Source organism: Bufo gargarizans, chromosome 1 (genome assembly GCF_014858855.1).
Source record: "Bufo gargarizans isolate SCDJY-AF-19 chromosome 1, ASM1485885v1, whole genome shotgun sequence".
NCBI classification, from domain to species: Eukaryota; Metazoa; Chordata; class Amphibia; order Anura; family Bufonidae; genus Bufo; species Bufo gargarizans.
Window position 1 is genome coordinate 318392087 of NC_058080.1, and position 25000 is coordinate 318417086.

Below are 25000 nucleotides of genomic sequence, written 5' to 3' on the forward strand. Positions count from 1 at the left end.
AGTGAACAACTGATAAGACCAAGCAGAGTTAACCCAGAGATGTGGGTGTAAAAGGATTGAACAGTAAACAATTAATCCACAAATTCAGTTATGGATATGATACAGATGACACAAAAGTATTCTCAGGTCCAAAAATGGAAATATAACCATCACTTCTAAAAAAGTGCATAATGCATACCTATAGCTGTTAATGAGTAAAACTAATAATTGTTTAAAGTACTATAATGGGTAAAAACCATTATTGTCCAAAGAAGTAGCATCTATACCAGGGAACAGCAACAGTCGGCACTCCAGCTGCTATGAAACGACAACTCCCAGCATGCACACTTACTCACCTGTTCCCATAGAAGTGAAAGGAGGATACTGGGAGTTGTAGTTTCAGCTGGAGTGCAGAGGGTAGTTAAAGAAAATTTGTTATGTAACTAGTCAAGTGGTCATACACCCAAATTTAAGTACAAAAAAAAGGCAAGTTTTAAGCATTGTGCAAAAGCAGTCATTGTGCAAAAATGCAGAATGTGCAAAAATGGGTCCCAAATGAAAGTCGTGCCCCATTCACCTCATCTCATGCATTTTGCACTTTCATAAATAATGTTTTAAATAAATATACCCTATATTGAATTAGTGCCCTTGTTAACCATTTCATTTTATACCTTTTCATTTTACAATTTTACTATCCTCAGGATAGGTCTTCCACATCAGATTGGTGGGGGTGTGACACCCAGCGGCCCTGCCGATCAGGTGTTTCACTATTGTTGCCAGCGGTTTAGACATTAATGGCTGTATGTCGAGTTATTTTGAGTAATTCATTTGTATCCTTCCTGATGAAGGATCCTCTGTGCTCTAAAAGCTTGCAAACAGTATTTTTTTTATTATCTAATAAAGGTATCACTGCTATAATACTTTTGTAAGTTTTAGGGTGGGTTCATATAATGTTTTGCCATCAGTCTGACATAAAAAAGTATGTTGGAAATAAGGGCTCTTTCACACTTGCGTTGTCCGGATCCGGCGTGTACTCCACTTGCCGGAATTACACGCCGGATCCGGAAAAACGCAAGTGAACTGAAAGCATTTGGAGACGGATCCGTCTTCAAAATGCGTTCAGTGTTACTATGGCACCCAGGACGCTATTAATGTCCTGGTTGCCATAGTAGTAGTGGGGAGCGGGGGAGCAGTATACTTACAGTCCGTGCGGCTCCCGGGGCGCTCCAGAATGACGTCAGAGCGCCCCATGCGCATGGATGACGTGCCATGTGATCACGTCATCCATGCGCGTGGGGTGCCCTGACGTCACTCTGGAGCGCCCCGGGAGCCGCACGGACGGTAAGTATGCTGCTCCCCACTACACTTTACCATGGCTGCCAGGACTTTAGCGTCCCGGCAGCCATGGTAACCATTCAGAAAAAGCTAAACGTTGGATCCAGCAATGCGCCGAAACAACGTTTAGCTTAAGGCCGGATCCGGATTAATGCCTTTCAATGGGCATTAATTCCGGATCCGGCCTTGCGGCAAGTCTTCAGGATTTTGGGCCGGAGCAAAAAGCGCAGCATGCTGCAGTATTTTCTCCGGCCAAAAAACGTTCCGGTCCTGAACTGAAGACATCCTGATGCATCCTAAATGGATTTCACTCCATTCAGAATGCATTAGGATAAAACTGATCAGGATTCTTCCGGCATAGAGCCCCGACGACGGAACTCTATGCCGGAAGAAAAGAACGCAAGTGTGAAAGAGCCCTAAAAAGGATACAAAAGCATAGCACACCACGGTTTTGTATCCTGTAGAGTCTGGTAACAAAAACATACATTTATTATTTTATTTTTTTACAGTGGAACTCTATGGTGAATGGATGCCACTGTATGGAATCTGTCTGAGGCATCAAATAACGGCATCTGTTGATTGTATACATTAAACAGATGGCAAAAATGTGCCATTCCTGTTTTCTATATAAATTCAAAGAGACCTTGGTGGCCCAGAATAAATTAATAAGTAAGATCCAATAGCCGTAGGCTATATAAATTTTGTTTATGGACTTTTTTTTTATTATTGTTAAAATATAACTTTTATTAATTCTCCGAATTAGAGATGGCCTTATTCGCTCCTGCCATATTCTTTTACATTGTGAAGAACTTTGACCCATGACACATCCATCAGGTGGTACAGGACAGCCAATAGAGACGTTTCATCACATGGACATACCCCCTAACTTATAAATAAACCTGATCTGGCCGCCATTTTACATTCTGTGTTTTGCCAGTGTAGGGAGAGGTTGCTGTGTGGAGCAGGGACAGGCTGCTAGGGACACCAAACACTAGCTAATAGGGCCACAAAAGTCCTTTTAAGGACTGGTATAGGTGCGCTATCGATAGGTGTGATACACAGAGGTGTGTGATATACTTATAATATACTTTTATAAGGAGTCAAAAGCACATAGATCTATATAGTGATCAACTGGAAGTCAGGGGGCTAGGGGCTTACTAGGGCCATTTTATATAGGGTAAGGTTCCGGACGGGGTCGCTCTCATCAGGGCGGGTGGTCTGTGGTTAGGCTATCAGGGCCAGAATAGCACCCCCCTGTAAGGCAATATCAGGGACAGTTCTTTGCCCACCCTGTCCTTCAATACCACATCATCATCTAGCCCAGGGATGTTTTTTGCTTTCCCTCCGGGATTCATGGATGTCCACTGGCACCCCCCGGATTGTGGTAGGACATATGGTTTCTGATTTGGTGCCGCCGAGCACTTGTTATTGCCTACCACATCTATGCTTTTTGCTTAACTTAATTTAACCAATTTAATTTATTTTCATTTTGAGGGATATCTTTTCCATTCACACGTCTGCAAATTGGGTCTGCATCCTTTCCGCAATTTTCAATGGGGCCGGAATGTGCTGTCCACATCCGCGGATCCGCACTTCCGCATCCGTGCTTCCGTTTCCGCAAAAAAAAATAGAACGTCATATTCTTGTCCGCAATTTCAGACAAGATTAGGCATTTTCTATTATAGTGTCGGCAATGTGTGGTCCACAAATTGCGGAATGCACATTGCCGGTGTCCGTGTTTTGCGGACATGTGAATGGACCCTCATAGTAACATTATTAAAGGTTAAGTTTTTTATATTCTAATGGATTGCCTTAGTTGTACAATGTTATAATATACTTTCTATGTTAGAAAGCATATTATAGTGAATTTGTATTGTGCAGCAGTTGTGTGCAGTTCTGCTGCGATACTGCAGATATATAGAGGGAAAAGCGTTATTGGAACAAATCATTTCTACTGGTGTGATATACCAGTCCCCCCCCCCCCCCCCCAAAAAAAAATTCGAATAATACATCTGGTATATCACTGTCCATGTTGTGGGACTATTTGTGCACTTCTAGTAATTATTTTTGGGCTGCAAATATGAGCTGAAGGTTTTTCAGGTTCGCCTGCTATTAAAATTAATGGGACCCGCCGCGAACTTGTAGTTCACGAACATTTGATCGCGAACCATTCCGGTAGATGTTTGTCCATCACTACTCCTAATAACATAAGAAAAAGAAGAAAAAAAAACCCTCCTAAATTTCTTAAAAATTGAAAGCTTTGTCTAGTTTGGCTGGGAGATGGAATTGTTTTTATATGGTCAAGCAGGGACTGCAAACTTCATAAAAAGGGGTATTAATTTCATACCCTCCCTGTAGTTGCAGATGGGGCGTTTGTATTTCTTTGCATCTATTTCTATATTCTTTGTAGCGACTAACTTGCCACTCTAAATTTCTCTTCCCTTTTCTAGTCCCTGCTTGATCTCTACTATTTTATGGAACGTCTCACTAATCTATAGTTGTTTTATATATGTTGTAAGGGGTTACACTCTCAGGCAGAGCGGCGATGACAGATTCTCGAGCAGACCACAGGGTTAAAGTCCAAATGATGCTTTATTTATAACACTCCGGCAATACAGGTAGACCCAGTTATAACTCACTGGGTAAGGTGAAGGTCCAGCACCACAAAACATAAACCAAACCAAAATAAACACCTGCCCATCTGGGCTCTGGCTAATACAGTGAAGATCCTAGCTCATCTATTGAACACAGGTCACACAGAGAATTCAGCTTCTCTAACAAGCAGGGCAGCCATCTTTCCAGACTTTCTCCAGGCATTACTCTCCCCAGACTGACAGCCTGGACGGTGCTTTCTCCTTAATGATCCCATCTGGCTTCAGCTGGGGATCCCTCAGGCAAAGGGAAAACCTGCCCAGGAATTGGGTAGACTAGGGAGATCCCTCTACCAAACCTACCTTCTCTTAGTTCAATAAAATCCAGCCCATAAACTTAACAAAACTGTCTCAGCAACCTACACATTGCTGAGACCATTTTAACCTTCTGGATTTTATTTACCTCACCCAGTTGAGGAAGCTGGGTGGGATATACACCCCTTCCAGGACTTTACCATACACTTTTCGGTTCACCTTATCACATATCCCCTTCCCTCTTCTCCAAACCAGAGGTCTGGATATTTTTAGCCAACAAACAGTGTATCCTGGACAAGGCATCCGCGTTCCCCTGTAATTTCCCCGGCCTATGTTCAACCTTGAAATTAAAGTTTTGCAGGGAGAGAAACCGCCTGGTCAATATTGTGTTTTTCTACTTGTTTTGTTTCATCCAAGTTAAAGGAGCATGATCTGTTACCAACAGAAATTTCCTACCCAGCAGGTAATATTTAAGTGACTCCAAAGCCCATTTAATGGCTAGACTCGTTAAACTATGGCATAATTTTTTTCTGCCGGGGTCAACTTCCTGCTTAGGTACATCATTGGGTGCTCCTCCCCATTCATCACTTGTAACAGGACCGCTCCCAATCCTGTCTCAGATGCATCAGTCTGGACCAGAAACTCTTCCGTAATCAGGGGAAATGAGCACTGGCTGTTGACAGGCTTTAAAAGGACTTTGCTGCCTCTCGGTTCCACATCACCATTACCGACTCAGGGCCTTTCGTTAAGTCAGTCAATGGTGCTGCCATCAAGGCAAAATTCGGTACGAACCAGCGGTAGTACCCAGTTATCCCAAGGAAGGCCCTGACTTGTTTTTTTGTTAAGGGCCTAGGCCAATCTTGTATCGCCTCTAATTTATTGATCTGGGGTTTAACCAGCCCTTTACCAATAATGTAGCCCAGATATTTAGCTTCCTCTAGACCTACTGCACATTTCTCAGGGTTTATGGTTAGGCCAGCATCACTAATGGAGTCTATAATGGCCTGTACCTTCCAGAGGTGACTTCTCCAATCAGATGAAAAAATTACCCCGTAATCAAGGTAAGCGGCAGCATAGTCACGATGTGGCTTCAAGATTAGGTCCATCAACCTCTGAAATGTAACCCGAACGGCATCACTGTGTACTGTAACAGCCCCTCTGGAGTGGAGAATGCCGTCTTTTCTTTTGCATCATCTGATAATGGTATCTGCCAATACCCTTTTGTAAGGTCCAGGGTCGTAATATACCTTGCTTTCCCAAGCCTCTCAATTAGTTAATCTACTCTGGGCATGGGGTATGCATCGAATGTTGACACCTCATTTAGCTTCCGGAAATCATTACAAAATCTCCAAAGTCCTATTGGGCAAGTAAGGGGTGGATAGTGCTGTTAACGCCCCTATTCCACCACAGGTGAGACCAGCTGGATGTAGTCAGGCTGGCATAAAGCACCTCCCAGGGTGTCAAAGGGGGAGTGTGTTACCTGTAGACAGAGGCCTGGAGGCTCTGTCTGGGCTGAGGGATCACAAGGCTGGGAAATAGCCTGGAGGTGGGGGACAAAGCGACGCCTGGGAGGGTCGCAGGGCTATAGTCAGGCGGACTACTGAGCCCCAATCCCCCACAAGAGACATTGGTCTGGTGGACAGAGGCCTGGAGGCTCTGTCTGTGTGGTCTCAGCTGGGCAAGGCTGAGGGACCACAAGGCTGGGAGATAGCCTGGAGTTGGGGGATGCAGCGACGCCTGGGAGGGTCGCAGGGCCATAGTCAGGCAGACTACTGAGCCCCAATCCCACACAAGAAACTGTGAACTAGAGACAGTGGGCATACTGTGCTCTGTACAGCCAGGAGGCTGTGGGACATTGGCTGACAAAGCCGCACGAGTTCACAGGGTGTGAACTGAGACCTAGGCGAGTCAGGAAACTCTGTTAGTTAGAGCCTAGCCGGGCAAGTGTTTATTATTTTATGTGGATGTCACATGTGTTAGGTGAAGCTGCGACTTCATGATGACCTGTATTGGTTGGAGTGTAAAATAAATGCACTGTTTGGACCTGAAACCTGGTGTCCTAAAGTCGTATCTGTGAGAATGACCCCCGGAGAAGAGTTAACCCCCCACAGTGGTAAATCTGGAAGGGTTTTCTTCTTCCTGTTTGGTGCACCTTCTAGTTCACCTCGCCCACTTTTTCCACAACCTCGCCACTGCCAGAAACGTACTTTCTACAGTAAGAACTAGAATCATGACCCTGTCCCCGGGATTAAAGTCCCTTAACTTGGCAGACCTTTTATAGATTCTGCTTTGAACCTCCTGAGCTTTTTGCAGATGTTCTTTAACAATGGGCATCACGGTCGCTATCCTGTCTTCCATGTCAGCCACATGTTCGATGACGCTCTTATAGAGAGTAGCCTCAGCCTCCCAGGTTTCTTTAGCTACATTGAATAAACCTCTCGTGTGACGACCACATACCGTATTTTTCGCCGTATAAGACGCACTTTTTCTCCCCCCAAAATGGGGGGAAAATGCCCCTGCGTCTTATACGGCGAATGCTGTCAGTTTTACATCGCAAGCTGCGATGTACGAGCGAGCGGGGACTTGGGGAGGGACTGGGAGGAGGAGCTGGGGGCCAGCAATAGCGGCGGGGCGGTGCAGTCACTGTACTATACCCCGCCGGTATACTAATATAATATGTCTTATTCAATTAATAGTTATTAAATATGCCCCTTTATTCCTAATAGTACCTTAAATTCAGTACAATGCAGGCCGGGTGGGCGGCAGCGTAACTCCCTGATGTCACGTGCCTGTGCCGCCTACTTTATGAATGAAGCAGGCGGCGCAGGCAAGTGACGTCAGTGAGTGACGTGCCGGCCGCCCGGCCTGCCTGCCTCCATTGTACTGAAGCGGGTAGGATGTAAGGTACTATTAGGAGTTGGGGGGCATGTTTAATAACTATTAATTGAATAAGACATCCTATATTTGTATACTGGAGCGGCGGGGGATCTGTGGATGGCACAGTTATGGGCTGGGAGGGTCTGTGGATGACACATATATAACAGTGTAAGCCACAGATCCCCCCGTAACAGTGTCCATCACAGATCCCCCCCCATAACAGTGTCCGTCATCCACAGATCCCCCCATAACAGTGTCCGTCATCCACAGATCCCCCCCCATAACAGTGTCCGTCATCCAGAGATCCCCCCATAACAGTGTCCGTCATCCAGAGATCCCCCCCATAACAGTGTCAGTCATCCAGAGATCCCTCCCATAACAGTGTCCGTCATCCACAGATCCCCCCCATAAGAGTGTCAGTCATCCAGAGATCCCCCCATAACAGTGTCCGTCATCCACAGATCCCCCCCCATAACAGTGTCCGTCATCCAGAGATCCCTCCCATAACAGTGTCCGTCATCCACAGATCCCCCCCATAAGAGTGTCAGTCATCCACAGATCCCCCCCATAACAGTGTTCGTCATCCACAGATCCCCAGTAATAGTGCCATCCACAGACTACCATTAGTTCCAAACACACAGCACACTTGTTGGTTAAAAATATTTTTTTCTTATTTTCCTCCCCAAAAACCTAGGTGCGTCTTATGGGCCGGTGCGTCTTATACGGCGAAAAATACCGTAGTAACTCAAATGGCGAGAACCCTGTAGAAGCCTGAGGCACCTCCCTAATAGAGAACATAAAGGTATAGTAGGAGACAGTCCCAGTTCCGACCATCCTTTTCTACCATGTTTTTAAACATCTGTTTCAGGGTCTTGTTAAACCTATGGACCAACCCATCTGTCTGGGGGTGATCTGGGTCATTTTGAACAATTTGCACAACTCTTTTAAGACCTTCAACATAAAGGGGGTACCCTGGTCTGTGAGAATTTCTTTAGGGATCCCGGTGTGCGAGAACATAAAAAATAATTCCCGGGCAATATTTTTGGATGCTATGTTTCATTAGGGTACCGCTTCTGGGTATCGTGTGGCATAGTCCAACACAACCAAGATATACTGGTGTCCCCTAGCCGACTTTAAACCATTGGATTCAATGGGCCACTCATAGCAATGATTATTTAAAAGGAGAAGGCACAAATTCTGCAGGAGTGTTTCTCTTCTCCCACAACTTCTAAAACAAGGGGAAGTCCTGGCCCAATATCATATCATGAATAAGTCTTTTTACGACCCCGACTTCATAGGATACAGTCCCAGCCGGAGTCTCCACCTTAACGCAAGCCACAGGGTATGACTTTGCATCCTCATGGATGCAAAGCACATTTACTCTTTTGTCTAGCACATAATCCCCAGCCACAAAGTTGGCAGACTACCAGAGTCCAAGAGAGCCCTGACGGAACAGTCATTTATCACCAGGGTTCACATCTGCAGCTCAGTCTCTAATCCTGGGAAGGTTGCACACATTGGCTCTGCATGCAGCGACTGTCTCCGGCTCCCTACACACTTCATGGGCTCTGAGGTCAGAGGGCAATAGGCAGCAATGTGTCCCCACTCACGGCACCTCCAGCACTGGGGTGCCCCAGGTCTCCTAGGTGAGACGACCTCTCCGGGACACTCAGCCTTAGGCCCACGCCCAACATCCAGAGCCTTATACCCTCTTGCACCCTTCCACACACCCCCAACAACCAGAACTCTCTTACCCACAGATGACATGGTCGGGTACTCTGGGGAGGTGTTGGTGCGGTAGGGACATCACTGAGGTAGTCCTCAGTCGCCAGGATCATTTCCACCAGGTTTATGAGCTGATCCGCAGTTTTGGGGTCTCCATGTCCGGCCCATCGTTGCAGCTCTGCCGGGAGGGCTCTGAAGTAGTGATCCACCACTACTTTCTCCACGATCTCGTCCGGTGTAGAAGACTCAGGTTCTAGCCACTTCCGTACAAGATGGAGGCGGTCAAACATCTGGGCCGGCTTGTCCATTGTGCAGCTCCACGTGTGGACCCTCCGGGCACGAACGGCCGGTGTAATGCCCAAACGAGCCAGGATCTCCATTTTTTATTTGACATAGTAGGCCTTTTGTGGTTCACTGGACAAAAAGGGCGCAAGGACCTCTGCCCACTCTGCTACTGGCAGCCTTTCTCTCTCCGCTACCCTCTCAAATACGGTCATGTAGACCTCGATATCATCAAGTGTCAGTTTTTGCAAGGCCCGCTGCATAGCCCTCCTCACATTCAAAGTCTCTGGGGGGCTTACCACCTACACGCTACAACAGTCTCTCTCAATACAGCAATCTGTTCTAGCAGTAAACTATTGGTTTCCTGCTGCTGTGCCATGGCCTGTTGTTGCGCATTAGTTTGTTGTTGGACACGTAAGACTTCAAGTCTCTTTCTATCCTTGCCATTTCTTTTCTTTTCTTCCAGACTGGCCTGCAATACCATCTTCACCATTTCCTTCATGGTATCCGATGAACTTTGTAACGCTGCAGCAGCTTTCACTCAGGACATTTAATCACCAACTGTCATGCCGTTGCCCTTAGCAACTTGCTATTGCCCGCATCCTTCACCAATTGTAAGGGGTTACACTCTCAAGCAGAGCGGCGGCGACAGATTCTTGTGCAGACCACAGGGTTAAAGTCCAAACGATGCTTTATTTATAATACTCCGGCAATACAGGCAGACCCAGTTATAACTCACTGGGTAAGGTGGGTAAGGTGAAGGTCCAGCACCACAAAACATAAACCAAACACCTGCCCGTCTGGGCTCTGTCTAATACAGTGAAGATCCTAGCTCACCTATTGAACACAGGTCTCACAGAGAATTCGGCTTCCCTAGCCAGCAGGGCAGCCATCTACCCAGACTTTCTCCAGGCATTACTCTCCCCAGACTGACAGCCTGGACGGTGCTTTATTTCCCCTTAATGATCCCATCTGGCTTCAGCTGGGGATACCTCAGGCTAAGGGAAAACCTGCCCTGGAATGGGGTAGACTAGGGAGATCCCTCTACCAAACCTACCTTCTCTTAGTTCAATAAAATCCAGCCCATAAACTTAACAAAACTGTCTCAGCAACCTACACATTGCTGAGACCATTTTAACCTTCTGGATTTTATTTACCTCACCCAGTTGCGGAAGCTGGGTGGGATATACACCCCTTCCAGGACTTTACCATACACTTTTCGGTTCACCTTATCACAATGTATACACTTTCTACTTGTAGCTTAGGTGCCAGAACTACAGCTCTTTTCACTGTATAGTGGACAGAACTGTTAACTAAAATGGTAGCAGCGCTGCAGTTATCGGCTTCTTCATTAAACATCACTACACAATGGCGGTGCTGTGTAGTTCCAATGCTGGAGCTGCAGATGATTAGCAGCTGCAGATGATGAGGGTCAAAAAAAGGAGACGATTATTGAGGGTACCCCAGTCCCCTGTGCAGCTGAACTGCTGCCAACTGCCCAAGCGGAATGTCCACTACCTGATATGCACAATACTACTGCTTTATTGCTGCAAATAATTTGCTATAAAAAATATTTGCAAAATTAAGAGTCATTACCTCATTTGTGAGAAAGGACATTGTCCGACTTCGTCTCATTTTTAATCTTGTTAATGCACTGATCCTTAAAACAGAAGAGAAAAAAAATTACAGTATGCAATCACATATGCAGCCACAGGAGGGCAGCAGACTTTTACACATCAATTTTATTATAGTCCTAATTATACAGTAGCTGGTTAAATATTACACCAAACGCTTGTCAGATTTGTAACCTATGACAACAAAAAACAAACAAAATTGTTTAATAAGGCTCTTATAGAGTGTTAAGACTTTTTTATTTAAATTATCTCATCAATAATACTATTTTAAAGACGACCGACCACATAATGTGTAATCTGGAAGCGACCAGTGTCCCCCTGTCATCAGCGAAAAGGGACAGTATCATTACTATCAGTTTCCCCTGATGACGCTGATTAGGCAGCGAAACATGGGGGCACACTACTTTGCTTTTTAGTTGTGTTTGTCACTGCATGTGAATTGTTAAATGGCACTGGAATGATAGTTACTCAGCTCCATAAAATCCAATACCACATAAAATATTATGATTAGGGTCACACACAATTTTAAATCACTACTTTGACGCACTAATTAATGACAGACATTCATGTGTTAAAATAAAATTGTCTATTTTAACAAATAAAGTATGCTCAAATCCTAATTAATGTTCACTTATTTTGAAGCGGTCAGAGGAGCTACAGTCTGAGTGAGAGTGCTTATCTGACAAATGTACCACAGAATGGCATTGAACATGCAAACTGCAGAAGATAAATAATAGAAACTTTGTAAAATGTATTTAAATAAATTGTGAAAGCACATGACATACAAAAATGACTTCAGAGGTGGCCTTTCACGACAACTTTGATGCAACATACTGGCAGTTTACTGGTTTATTAGCATCTTTGCAAAAAAAAAAATGAAAAAATTATCAAGCTAAAAAAAAAAAAGACAGTTCATTAAAGGGCATCTGTCAGCAGATTTGTAATGGCATGATAACTTTATTGTTCAAGTTGATATGATTATGGTGACACCAAATGTTTGTATCATAAAATCACTATTAAAAAACTGTTGCATAGTATTTTGTATTGCCCTATACTAACATCCATTACATTTAGATTTTTCCATCGACTTAGTTGTGTGATGGCTTATTTTTCGTATGATGGGTAGTAGTTTTTATTGGTACCATTCTCTGGCTGTCTGCTAAGGAGTGAACAACTCAGAGCAGCAAGGAGTAGATTCTGTAGGGAGATTCAACTCCCCATACAGACTACAAGCAATTTATGTGCCTGCCCTTAGAAGGGGAAAAGATCTGAAGAAGCAGTCACAAAGGGATTGGGGATCACTTTGGCAAGGAAGGTAACTGCTGCCAATCTAGCTATAGCCTCCTCTGCATGTGGTGGGAACCCTATAAGCTACAAGCTGTCCACCATAACCATGGGACAGGAAGGCACCCCCGTTCAGAGACTGTATTCCCTTGAGGACATTGTGGATATCTTATGCTTCTATATATACCTGATGATAGAGAAATTGCATCCCTTTAGAACAGGGCTCGACAAATCCCGGGCGCTAGGTCGCCATGGAGACCAGGAATTTGGTCCTGGGGCCTTGGGTATTTGCTCCTGCATGAAAATAGGAAATAATGAAAAATAGGCCCAGCACACCAGCAGCCAACCGGGCGCAGTATCACTTTAAGTTCACAGTAGACGCGGTGTCACGCACGAGTCCGCATCTACTAGGCCCGTCCCTCACGCTTCCCGCCACAGACTGCAGCGAAGAGGACCGCTACTGCATCAGGCTGACTGCAGTGAAGAGGACCGCTACTGGCTCAGTCTGTCCTGGTCGTACCTCATCGCTGCGGCGTGTCTCCTTCAACTCTGTGTCACTCTCTGCGACTGCAGGACTAGGTGAGCTGCTTTGGAGATGTCAGATAGGGCCGGGGAATGAGACCGGGAGGTGCTGGAGAGCGACGAGCGACTGAAGGACCAGCGGCTGTCATGGCGTCTGGGGCGCCCCTTACACATGAGGGTAGATTCTCACTTCTTGAGGTGCCAATATACCCCCAGTCTCCTCCATATATGATAATAATAATAATAATAATAATAATAATACTAATAAAAATAATAATAATATTATATATACAGGTCTCTAGTTACTATTCCGTTTGCAGTCATCTGAAATGGTGCAAATAGAAACCCATGTGCTCACTGCCCCATTCAAACAAATGGAACTGATTTTCAGAAGCAGAAAATTCTGCAAACAGGAATGTATGGAGTCTGGCAGTGTGGGGAGGCCAAGAGGCTCCACACTACTAGACTTCCTAGTAGTATGGAGCCTCTTGGCCTCCCCACACTGCCAGACAGGCTCCATACATTCCTGTTTGCAGAATTCTCTGCTTCTGAAAATCAGTTCCATTCATTTGAATGGGGCAGTGAGCACATGGATTTCTATTTGCCCCATATCAGATGAATGGAACTGATTAATAACGTACTAAAATGCAAACATCTTTCTTTGTGACTTCAGGCAAAAAATGAAGCTTGGAAAAGCTGCGTCAGAAGATGCTAAGCAACTGCGGATGACAAATTTCTTTGCAAAGGCCTCTTGTTTGGAAAGTGAGGTGGAACTTGTTACTGCAGAACCAACTTGCACAAGAGAAGAACAACCAGCAAAGGAGTCCCCTTCAACAAGTTACTCTCAAAATGCTGGAAAAAGGAAGTTTAAGCAATATTGGTGCAAGGAACTCATGTGGTTAAAATTTGACCATAACATGGGTATAGCCATATGCGAGATCTGTGCTTCTTTCCCTAGGATTGCTGACCAAGCATCTAAGTGTGTGAACGGGTTTTCAGGACCATTTAAACTGGAGACCTTCAAAAAACATGCAAAGTCTCTCCAGCATTAAAAATGTGTAAAGGCAAAACATGCTCTTTTATCTCCAGAGGCTACGCCATTGGCTGCATGTGTTAAGAAAATGGATCAAGAGATGTTCAACCACATGAACATGCTATTTAATGTGGCTTATTATATTGCAAAATATAACAGACCATATACAGATTTTGAAGGTTTGCTAGAGCTGACTGGGAAACTAGGGATTGCTGTGAGAGAGGAATATGGAAATGACAAGAGATGCAAGGAATTCATCTCACATATTGCAAATGTTATAAGGAAAGAGCTCATCTGCGAGCTGAAGGAGGCAAAATATGCAAGTTTGATGCTAGACGGATCAACTGATAAAGGAGGCGTTGAAGAGCTAATATTGTATATCAGGCACATCAAGAACAATAAGATAAATGAGGTATTTCTATCAGTCCTACCTCTTGAAATGGCTACTGCAGATGGGTACTTAGAAACCATTAATAAAGACCTGAAGACACATGGCCTCTTAGACTGGCTTTCTTCAAGCAAACTGATTGGATTTGTACAGATGGCGCCGCCAGCATGATTGGAGCTGAAAATGGACTGGTACAGAAAGTATGCCAAAATCTTCCACATGTAATAGGCATTCACTGTGTTGCACACATTTAAAATTTAAAGTGTATTAAGCTCTGTGAAAGACGGAAAACACATTGTTGACCTCAACTCTGTTTTTAAGAAGCTGTACCAATTTTATCAGTATTCACACAAGAGATTGCGACAGCTGAAGCAGGTAGCTGATAGTTTTCAGGCAAAAATCCAGAAATTTCAGTACTCGCATAACATAAGACATCAGTGCTCTCTCTGCACTCGTCAAAGACTGGAAATGTGTGACAGTCCACCTTGAAAGTGCTGCTGCAGAAAAAGACAGTGCTTCTGCAGTTGCACATGATTTGTTAAATAATCTGACCAATTTAAAATTTGTTCACATGCTCCATTTTCTGCTTGATTACCTAGAAATTATTAAGAACCTTTCTCTTTTATTTCAAAGAGAAGAGCTTTTCTTAAGCAGTTGAGTTGCATGTGAAAAACACAATTTCATTGTTAAACGCACTCAAAGATGTGCCAAAACAGCATGAGCAGAGATTTATTAGTGGAACATCACTTAAAGGACTGTATCAAAACATTCAGTTGCATGGACTCAGCCATACTGCAAATTCTTCCATCCAACATGAGAAAGAAATTGATTCAGCATGGTGTTGCATATCTGGAAGAGCGATTTCTAACTCAGAGGAATATTGAACGTTCCACAGCAGTGTTTGATACATTTGCCTGGCCACCAGGAACAGCATTACAGGACTATGGGGTTCATGACATTACAGCATTGGCTCGTCATTTCCAGAAACAACTCTCACTGCCTGAAATGCATGCCGAATGTATGCATGCTATTCACAATGAGTGGTATGAATTTAAAGTCCTTGCAAAGGGAAGAAACTGAGTGATCTTCTGGATTTGGCACTCACCAACACAGACAGATTTCCAGTTTGGGGAAACTTGCTGTCTATAGTGTCTGTGTTGCCTGTCAACTGCATGTTGTGAACGAGGGTTCAGTTTAATGAACTTTGTAAAAAAATAAGTTCAGATCATCAATGCAGCAAGAAAGTTTAGGTGATTTGTTAATGATCAACATGAGTGGACCATCTGTGACAGAGTTTGATCCTGCAAAGGCTGTTGACCATTGGTCCTTTACTTCAAAGAATACAAGGCATGTTCATGGCCACAAAAAGCCAAGTAAAAAAATGATCTACTTCATGAAAATAATCTGGTATGACAGGTAAGTCACTTCATAATTATTATTACATAATATTTTCATTATCTTGCTCATGCCCATGAACATACAGCTTTATAAGGTTAAAAAAAAAAAAAAAAAAAAAAAAAAAAAACACGGCTCCTAACCTTTTTAGCTGGCTCCTAGATTTAATGGAAATTTCTCGAGCCCTTCTTTAGAACGGAAAAAGGAGAGATTGAACAGTCTGATTATAAGACAGAGAAACTAGCCTCTATATAAAACATTTGAGAATTACGTATTACGAAAGACTGCATTTCATGTGCATAGTGCTTTTGTGGATCACCTGTTGACCGGCTTCAGTAAAGTACTATGGATTTGTTGTACCAAAACCTAGTTTCATCCTTGAACAACACTACAGTTTACTTTATTATTGCTATTGCACAGACTCAGGAAGCAGAGAGGGAGGACCACCACTCTGACTACTACTTAAACTCCTATCGGCACTATTACTCCTATCCTCTCCACTTTCATACCAAATATTCAAATACAAATATTCAATGCTTTTTTTCTTGGATAGTCTCAGGGAATACCCCTAAATTTAGTAGTCCAAATGTCAAACAGGGGGTATTCTTCTGAAGAGGCCTACAGGCTTCTTACCCAGTGGGATGAGAAATGGGAACCCTCATCTGACTAATCCAGCGGGTCACAATATGAACCTGTAGAAAGCAGTGGCTCTCTGACCCAAAGTTCGGACGAGGAGGCTGAGGTCCCTGATAGCACCAGGCGTACCCGGCCCCGTGTCGCTAGACCGCAGGCTATGTAGGATCCGCTTTAAGGGCAGCAAAGTTGGGCTGGCGCTGTCCAATTACGTGGTGTGGCATACACCAGCAGCTCAGCCCATCCTGGACCTAGTACCAGCACTGCCGTACAACATGGTGAAGTGGTGAGCACCAGAAGGGCAGTTGAAGCTGGTACGGTGGCACGTGCAATAGTTACCCCGTCACAGCCACCGCACAGACAGGCCCGTAGAGCCCCTAGAGTCCCTGAGGTGCTGGCAAACCCTGATTGGCAGTCCCCAACTTCAGCCGCGCCTGTAGTTCCCCCTTTCACAGCCCAGTCTGGAGTTCGGGTTGAGACAGCTCAGATCGGTTCGGCCCTGGGAATTTTTGAGCTGTTCTTGACTGCGGAGCTCTTGGACATAGTCGTGGCAGAAACAAATCGGTATGCCACTCAATTTATAGACGCCAACCCGGGAAGCTTTTATGCCCAGCCTTTCCGGTGGAAACCAGTCCAAGTTTCCGAAATGTAAATTTTTCTGGGCCTTCTGCTCAACATGGGTCTAACCAAAAAGCATGAATTGCGGTCATATTGGTCCACGAACCCAATTCATCACATGCCCATGTTCTCTGCTGCTATGTCCAAGACACGATTTGAGACCATCCTGCGTTTCCTGCACATTAGCGACAACACCACCTCCCGTCCCAGAGGTCACCCAGCTTTTGACCGGCTCCACAAAATTTGGCCCCTCATAGACCACTTTAATCAGAAATTTGCAGATTTCTATACCCCTGAGCAAAACATCTGCGTAGACGAGACCCTTATACATTTTACCGGGCGCCTTGGCTTCAAACAATACATCCTAAGCAAGCGTGCCCGGTATGGGGTCAAATTGTATAAGCTCTGTGAAAGGGCCACAGGCTATACCCACAAATTTCGGATCTATGAGGGTAAAGATCAGAACCTGGAGCCGGTCGATTGCCCTGACTACCTGGGGAGCAGTGGGAAGATAGTCTGGGACTTGGTGTCACCTATATTTGGCAAGGGGTACCATCTTTATGTGGACAATTTCTACACAAGTGTGCCCCTCCTCAGGCATTTGTTCCTAGAACAGATTGGCTGCTGTGGCACCGCGCGAACTAGTCGCACGGGCTTCCCCCAACAGCTCGTTACCACCCATCTTGCAAGGGGGGAGAGGGCTGCCTTGTGTAATGAAGAACTGCTCGCGGTGAAATGGAGAGACAAGCGTGACGTTTACATGCTCTCCTCCATTTACGCAGACAATGCAAATTGAACGAGCAACCAGTGTCATTGAAAAGCCCCTCTGTGTCCACGACTATAATTTGCTCATGGGAGGGGTGGACTTCAATGACCAGATGTTAGCTCCGTATTTAGTTTCCCGACGCACCAGACGCTGGTATAAGAAGGTGTCTGTATATTTAATTCAATTGGCTGCATATAATAGTTTTGTTCTCTACAGTAAGGCTGGGAGAACAGGATCCTTCCTCAAATTTCAGGAAGAGAACCTCCTGTATCCAGGAGGTTCCCTGGCCCCATCCACCAGTGTAGTTAGCCGTCTACATGAGTGACATTTCCCTAGTGTCATTGCCGTTACCTCCAGCCAACCGTCACCCCAAAAAAGATGTCATGTCTGTAGCAGAGTGGAATAAGGCGTGACACCCGCTATTTAGGTCCTGACTGTCCTGACCACCCTGCCCTATGCTTTGGGGAGTGTTTCCGGAAGTACCACACACGGGTACACTTAGCGTAGGGATCACATCTCACAGGACAGGCACACAGGGCTATTAGGGCCCATTCACACAGAGCTGCTGCAAACCTCTCCTTTCACCTGGGACAACGTGCATAATGTACTTCGCCAAATCTTTGGGCGATTTGCGCTTTGCACATTGTCCCATGGGGAAGGAGAGGTTTGTCCTATAAAATGTTAATAAAAAAATAAAAAATTAATTTAAAAAAATCATTAGTATGCAAAAAAAGATTACGTTATGTTCAAAAAGTTAAAGTTTATATGTTCTGTTCAAAAGTTATTATAAAGTTAATAAATTTATTGCGTTGCGGCCTGTTTTATTTTTATTTTTTTTTACCTTCCAGGTGGACCAACCGATCGACTAGCTGCAGCACTGATGTGCATTCTGACAGAAGCATTGCACTGCTGTCAGATTACACAAAAGTCAGTGTATGCGGCACTGCAAGACGAGATTTCTCCTGTGCAGTAAAAGATACGTTTGCCGAGGCATATGAGCTGAGGAGGCGGCGGTGTTCATATGCTTTGGCAAACACTTTGTATATATATAAAAAAAAAAATCCCGGCAATGATTTATTCATCCACATCGATTGATGTGAATGGAGAAATCGGGTTTGCCAGGGCATACGAGCTAAGTGGGTATGGATGTTGGGCGGAGCTCCTATGTCCTGGCAGACGCCTTTCCCCTCTTTTTTTTTTTGGGCAGAGATTTTTTTCATCCACATTGATAGATGCGAATGAAGAAATCTGTGCCGTTCATTTTTTCTTTCAGCCCAGAGGCTGAATGGAAAAAAAAAATATCTCATTACCCGTATGCTCAATATAAGGAGAATAGAAGAAACTCCTAATGCTGGCCATACATGTAATGATTGCAGAGACCCTCAAATGCTAGGGCAGTACAAACACCCCACAAATGACCCCACTTTGGAAAGAAGACACCCCAAGGTATTCGCTGAGGGGCATATTGAGTCCATGAAAGATTGACATTTTTGTCTCAAGTTAGCGGAAAGGGAGACTTTGTGAGAAAAAAAACAAAAATTAATTTCCGCTAACTTGTGCCAAAACATTTATTTTTCTATGAACTTGGCATGCCCCTCATTGAATACCTTGGGGTGTCTTCTTTCCAAAATGGGGTCACATGTGGGGTATTTATACTGTCCTGGCTTTTTTTTATTTTATTTTTTTGCCCTGGCTAAAGCGTGACAAGAAGTCTGGGATCCAAATGTTAAAAAATTCCCTCCTAAAAGGAATTTGGGCACCTTTGCGCATCTAGGCTGCAAAAAAGTGTCACACATGTGGTATCGCCGTACTCAGGAGAAGTTGGGGAACGTGTTTTGGCGTGTCATTTTACATGAGATAAATATCTCGGCAAAAGACAACTTTTCCAATTTTTTTTATACAAAGTTGGCATTTGACCAAAATATTTATCTCACCCAGCATGGGTATATGTAAAATGACACCCCAAAACACATTCCCCAACTTCTCCTGAGTACGGCGATACCACATGTGTGACACTTTTTTGCAGCCTAGGTGGGCAAAGGGGCCCACATTCCAAAGAGCACCTTTCGGATTTCACAGGCCATTTTTTATAGATTTTGATTTCAAACTACTTTGAACGCATTTGGGCCCCTAAAATGCCAGGGCAGTATAACTACCCCACAAGTGACCCCATTTTGGAAAGAAGACACCCCAATGTATTTCATGATGGGCATAGTGAGTTCATGGAAGTTTTTTTTTTGTCACAAGTTAGTGGAATAAGAGACTTTGTAAGGGGGGAAAAAAAAAATTACAAAAAATAAAAAGTTCTATGAACTCACTATGCCCATCAGCGAATACCTTAGGGTGTCTACATTCCGAAATGGGGTTATTTGTGGGGGTTTTCTACTGTCTGGGCATTGTAGAACCTCAGGAAACATAACAGGTGCTCAGAAAGTCAGAGCTGCTTCAAAAAGCGGAAATTCACATTTTTGTACCATAGTTTGTAAACGCTATAACTTTTACCCAAACCATTTTTTTTTTACCCAAACATTTTTTTTTATCAAAGACACGTAGAACAATAAATTAGCGAAAAATGTATATATGGATGTCGTTTTTTTAAAAAATTTTACAACTGAAAAATGCTATTTTTTTTTGCAAAAATTTCGTTAAATTTTGATTAGTAACAAAAAAAGTAAAAATGTCAGCAGCAATAAAATACCACCAAATGAAAGCTCTATTAGTGAGAAGAAAAGGAGGGAAAATTCATTTGGGTGGTAAGTTGCATGACCGAGCAATACACTGTGAAAGTAGTGTAGTGCAGAATTGTAAAAAGTGGTCTGGTCATTAAGGGTGTTTAAGCTAGGAGGGCTGAGGTGGTTAAGTTCCTCACACACAGTGATGCCCTCATACACAGTGATCTCCCTTATAGCTATACCCCCTTAGAAGACCCTACACACAGTGATGCCCCCTAATAGTTATACCCCCTTAATTGCCTCCAATTTAAATATTTACCTTCCCCATGTTCCCCCAACAAAGAGATAAGCATGTCTACTCCGCTCTGTAGCTGCACTGTCTGTGGCTCAGCCCAGAAGGTGTGATGATGTCACAACATCTTGCCTGCTCGCGCAGGACTATGGGCAGTAGGGGAGTGGTAAAGCAGGGAGCTTTGTTATATTCAACTGTATCTGCATCCTCAGGATGCAGATACAGTTCAATGCAGGAGATGTAGAGGTCTGGACAGCTGGCAACCAGCAGCTCACAATCAAACATCTAAGACAACTTCGGAATAATACTGTACAGAGATTAGTCTCCGTACAGTATTAGAATGTATGGGCTCCAATGAGTCAAAGATAGTTATACACAAAGTCATGCGTGACTTTGTTGAATAACTTCAGTAGTTAATTTTTAAAGTGGAAAACCACTTTAAAACTTGAAACCGAACCCTGCTTTAGTTCTGACTAGTACCTCGGAACCAAAGCCGAGTTCGGTTTCAAGTTTTTAAGCGGCTTTTCACTTTAAAAAAATCAACTACCAAAGTTATTTAATGAAGTCATGCGCAACTTAATGAATAACTAACTTCGGCTCATCGGAGCAGATACATTCTAATACAGTACAGAGACAAATCTCCATACAGTATTATTCAGAAGTTTTGAACGAAGCGACTTCTTCGCTCAACACCAATTGTGAGCTAAAACAAGGAGTGAAGCCTAGACAGAGATAAGGTGTAGTGGAAAGATTTGCACCAGTTCTGTGTTTTTGATCTATGCCTTAGTTCTCAATAGGAATAGGAAATAAAATCACATTAACTGGGGAACACATTTTTTACTAACCCACGAGAGGCCAATGATTGGCTGAACTCAATTGAGATACCTTAGTAGTTGCTGGAGCATGCTGAGCCATATACAGGGCTGAATAGTCCCAGAAGAGAAGATATGTTGTTCAATGTAGGACAAATGTTATTTGAACAAAGACCCACAGTGGGTCCTCCTCCTCTCCCAGCAAGATCCCGTGCCTGCGCTCTCCCTCGCTGGGCCAGGGCATGCGCACTGCGATGTCCATTGTGGGCCGGCATCACTGTAGCTACTGTGCATGCGCTGGTGGCCAACGGCGCGAAACCAGTGGCAAGGAGGCGGACCAGAGGCACAGTAGCTATAGTGATGCCGTGCCCACAATGGGCATCGCAGTGCACATGCCCCGGCCCAGCGAGGAAGAGCGTGGGCGTGGGATATCACTGGGAGAGAAGGAGGACGCAAGGGTAGAGAAGGGCTGGCAGAGGCAGAGGCTGGGGCAGAGATATGAGCAAAATAGTAAGGCCCCTTTCACACGGGCGACTATTCCGCGTGGGTGCGATGCATTGCACCCGCACTGAATCCGGACCCATTCATTTCTATGTTGTTGCTGTTCACATGAGCGGTGATTTTCCCGCATCACTTATGCGTTGCGTGAAAATCGCAGCATGTTCTATATTCTGCGTTTTTCACGTAACGCAGGCCCCATAGAAATGAATGGGGTTGCGTGAAAATCGCAAGTATCCACAAGCAAGTGTGGATGCGGTGCGATTTTCACGCATGGGTTCTAGGTGACAGTCTATTCACTGTATTATTTTCCCTTATAACATGGTTATAAGGGAAAGTAATAGCATTCTGAATACAGAATGTATAGTATAATAGTGCTGGAGGGGTTAAAAAATAAATAAAAAAGTTAACTCACCTTCTGCTCTTGATCGCGTAGTTCCCGGTCTCTACTTCTTTAATGATGTACTGTGGGCTAAAGGACCTGAGGTGACGGCAGATCACATGCTCCATCACCACGGTGATGGACCAGGTGTCACGGAAGGCGTACAGAAAACTAGAAGACACAAAATGAAGATCCGACTGACTGGATCCAAAACAGGAAGGAACAAAAGGGAGAGCCCTGCAACAGACCTGGCTCTCTCCCTAACTGCTCAGCCTATGCAAAAATCTCAATAGTAGATGATCGCATATCCTCGTACCTCGACTGTATAACACCTGAACACCCTACAATAGTGAGGGGACACGATCACCGGCTCCCTACACTTGATACGGAGGGAGTCAGGGTCACCTGGGATCCAGCAAACAGGAAAACACAAATGAATGAACAAAACTTATCTGTAGGAGACTCAGTAGTAGCATCCAGCATGCACACACGCCAGGAAGTGTATAAACCGCAAAGTGATGCAGTATGGGAAGGGATTTAAAGGGATGCAATCAGTGCAACTACTTGACAGCTGAGAGAGGCTAACGAGATGAGAAAATGAAAGCAAAACAAAAGGAACCTCAAGGAGGAGGTTCTGAAGAACGTCTGTCAGAGCTCCTCAGATGTCTGGTGGTGACAGTACCCCTCCTTCTATGAGTGGACTCCGGACACTCAGAGCCCACCTTCTCAGGATGGGACCTATGGAAAGCCCTGATGAGACGAGTGGCCTTAATGTCAGTCACTGGGACCCACATCATCTCCTCAGGACCATAACCCTCCCAATGAACGAGGTACTGGAGAGAACCGCAGACAACACGAGAATCTGCAATCCTAGAGACCTGAAATTCAAGATTACCATCAACCACAATCGGAGGAGGCGGCAAAGACGAGGGTACAATGGGTTGGACATAAGGTTTTAATAAGGACTTATGAAAAACACTATGGATCTTCCAAGTCTGAGGAAGATCAAGACAGTAGGCAACAGGATTGATGACGGACAAGATTTTGTAAGGCCCAATAAACTTAGGAGCCAACTTCCAGGAGGGAACCTTCAATTTGATATTCTTAGTAGACAACCACACCAGATCACCAACATTCAGGTCCGGACCAGGCACACGTCTCTTATCCGCCACACGCTTATATCTCTCACTCATGCTCTTTAGATTATCCTGAATCTTTTGCCAAATAGATGACAAAGAATCTGTCCTCATCAGGTAAACCAAAAGACCCCTCTCCAGAGAATGTCCCGAACTGCGGATGAAACCCATATGCACCAAAAAATGGTGACTTATCAGAGGACTCCTGACGACGGTTATTTAAAGCAAACTCAGCAAGAGACAAAAAAAGAACACCAATCCTCCTGATTCTCCGCCACAAAACAGCGCAGATATGTCTCCAGATTCTGATTGATGTGCTCTGTCTGGCCATTCGACTGCGGGTGGAAAGCAGAAGTGAATGACAACCGAACCCCCAAGCGAGAACAGAAAGCCTTCCAGAATCTGGAAACAAACTGTGTGCCCCTATCAGAGACTATGTCTGAAGGAATACCATGCAATTTAACAATGTGATCAATAAATGCCTGCGCCAGCATCTTAGCATTGGGCAAGCCAGGAAAAGGGATGAAATGCACCATTTTGCTAAAACGGTCCACAACCAACAGAATCACAGTCTTCCCCGAGGAACGAGGCAGGTCCGTAATGAAGTCCATGGACAGATGTGTCCAAGGACGGGAAGGAATGGGTAATGGAAGGAGAGGACCTGATGGCCGTGAATGAGGGACTTTGGCATGAGCGCAGGTCTCGCAGGCTGCCACAAAACCCTCAATCGACTTACGAAGTGCCGGCCACAAGAATCTCTGAGCGATGAGATCCACTGTGGCTCTTGCCCCCGGGTGCCCAGCAAGGACAGTATCGTGGTGCTCCTTAAAAATCTTGTGTCTTAAAGCGAGAGGCACAAACAACCTCCCAGGAGGACAAAGATCAGGAGCCTCTGACTGGGCTACCTGAACCTCTACCTCCAATTCAGGATAAAGAGCAGAGACCACCACACCTTCAGCCAAAATGGGACCCGGGTCTTCAAAATTCCCACCTCCCGGAAAACAACGTGACAGGGCATCCGCCTTCACATTCTTAACCCCAGGGCGGAACGTGACAAAAAAATTAAACCTTGAAAAGAACAAAGACTATCTGGCCTGTCTTGGGTTCAGACGCTTGGCTCCAAGTACTCCAAGTAGGCCAAATTCTTATGGTCAGTAAACACGGTAATAGGGTGTCTGGCTCCCTCTAGCCAATGGCACCATTCCTCAAAAGCTAACTTGATGGCCAACAACTCCCTTTCTCCCACATCGTAATTTCTCTCTGCGGAGGAGAGTTTCTTCGAGAAAAAGGCACACGGTCGCCGTTTGGCAGGAGAGGGACCCTGAGACAAGACCGCACCCACACCCACCTCAGAAGCATCAACCTCAACTAAGAAGGGTAGAGAAATATCAGGTTGTACCAAGATGGGAGCGGAAGAAAAACTCTCCTTGATATTAGAAAAGGCCTTACGCGCCTCTACCGACCAGGAGGAAAAATCTACCCCCTTTCTAGTCATATCAGTGAGTGGTTTAACAACAGAGGAATAATTCAAAGTTCTGGAACCGCAAACACACATTTTTCCAGTTTAGCGTACAATTTATTCTCCCGCAGGATGAGCAAGACCTGACGTAAGTGTTCCTTATGAGTTTTGAAATCAGGAGAAAAAATCTAAATGTCATCTAGATACACTAATACAAATTTCCCCATTAAATGATAAAAAATGCTGTTCACAAAATGCTGAAAGACGGCTGGAGCATTCATCAAACCAAAAGGCATGACCAAATTCTCAAAATGGCCCTCAGGGGTATTGAAGGCAGTCTTCCATTCGTCTCATTCTCTGACCCTGACCAGG

The 25000-nt window shown here is 44.6% G+C and overlaps 1 protein-coding gene across 2 annotated transcripts in view; it reads right to left on the reverse strand.

Moving 5' to 3' along the window:
- The window catches only part of PDE4C (phosphodiesterase 4C), a 1152632-nt gene that overhangs the window by 852722 nt on the left and 274910 nt on the right, over positions 1-25000 (reverse strand). For both annotated transcript variants that reach the window (XM_044305707.1, XM_044305716.1), the window contains exon 2: positions 10701-10764. In XM_044305707.1, coding sequence (XP_044161642.1) covers positions 10701-10764 — 64 coding nt within the window. The remainder of the gene's footprint in view (positions 1-10700; positions 10765-25000) is intronic.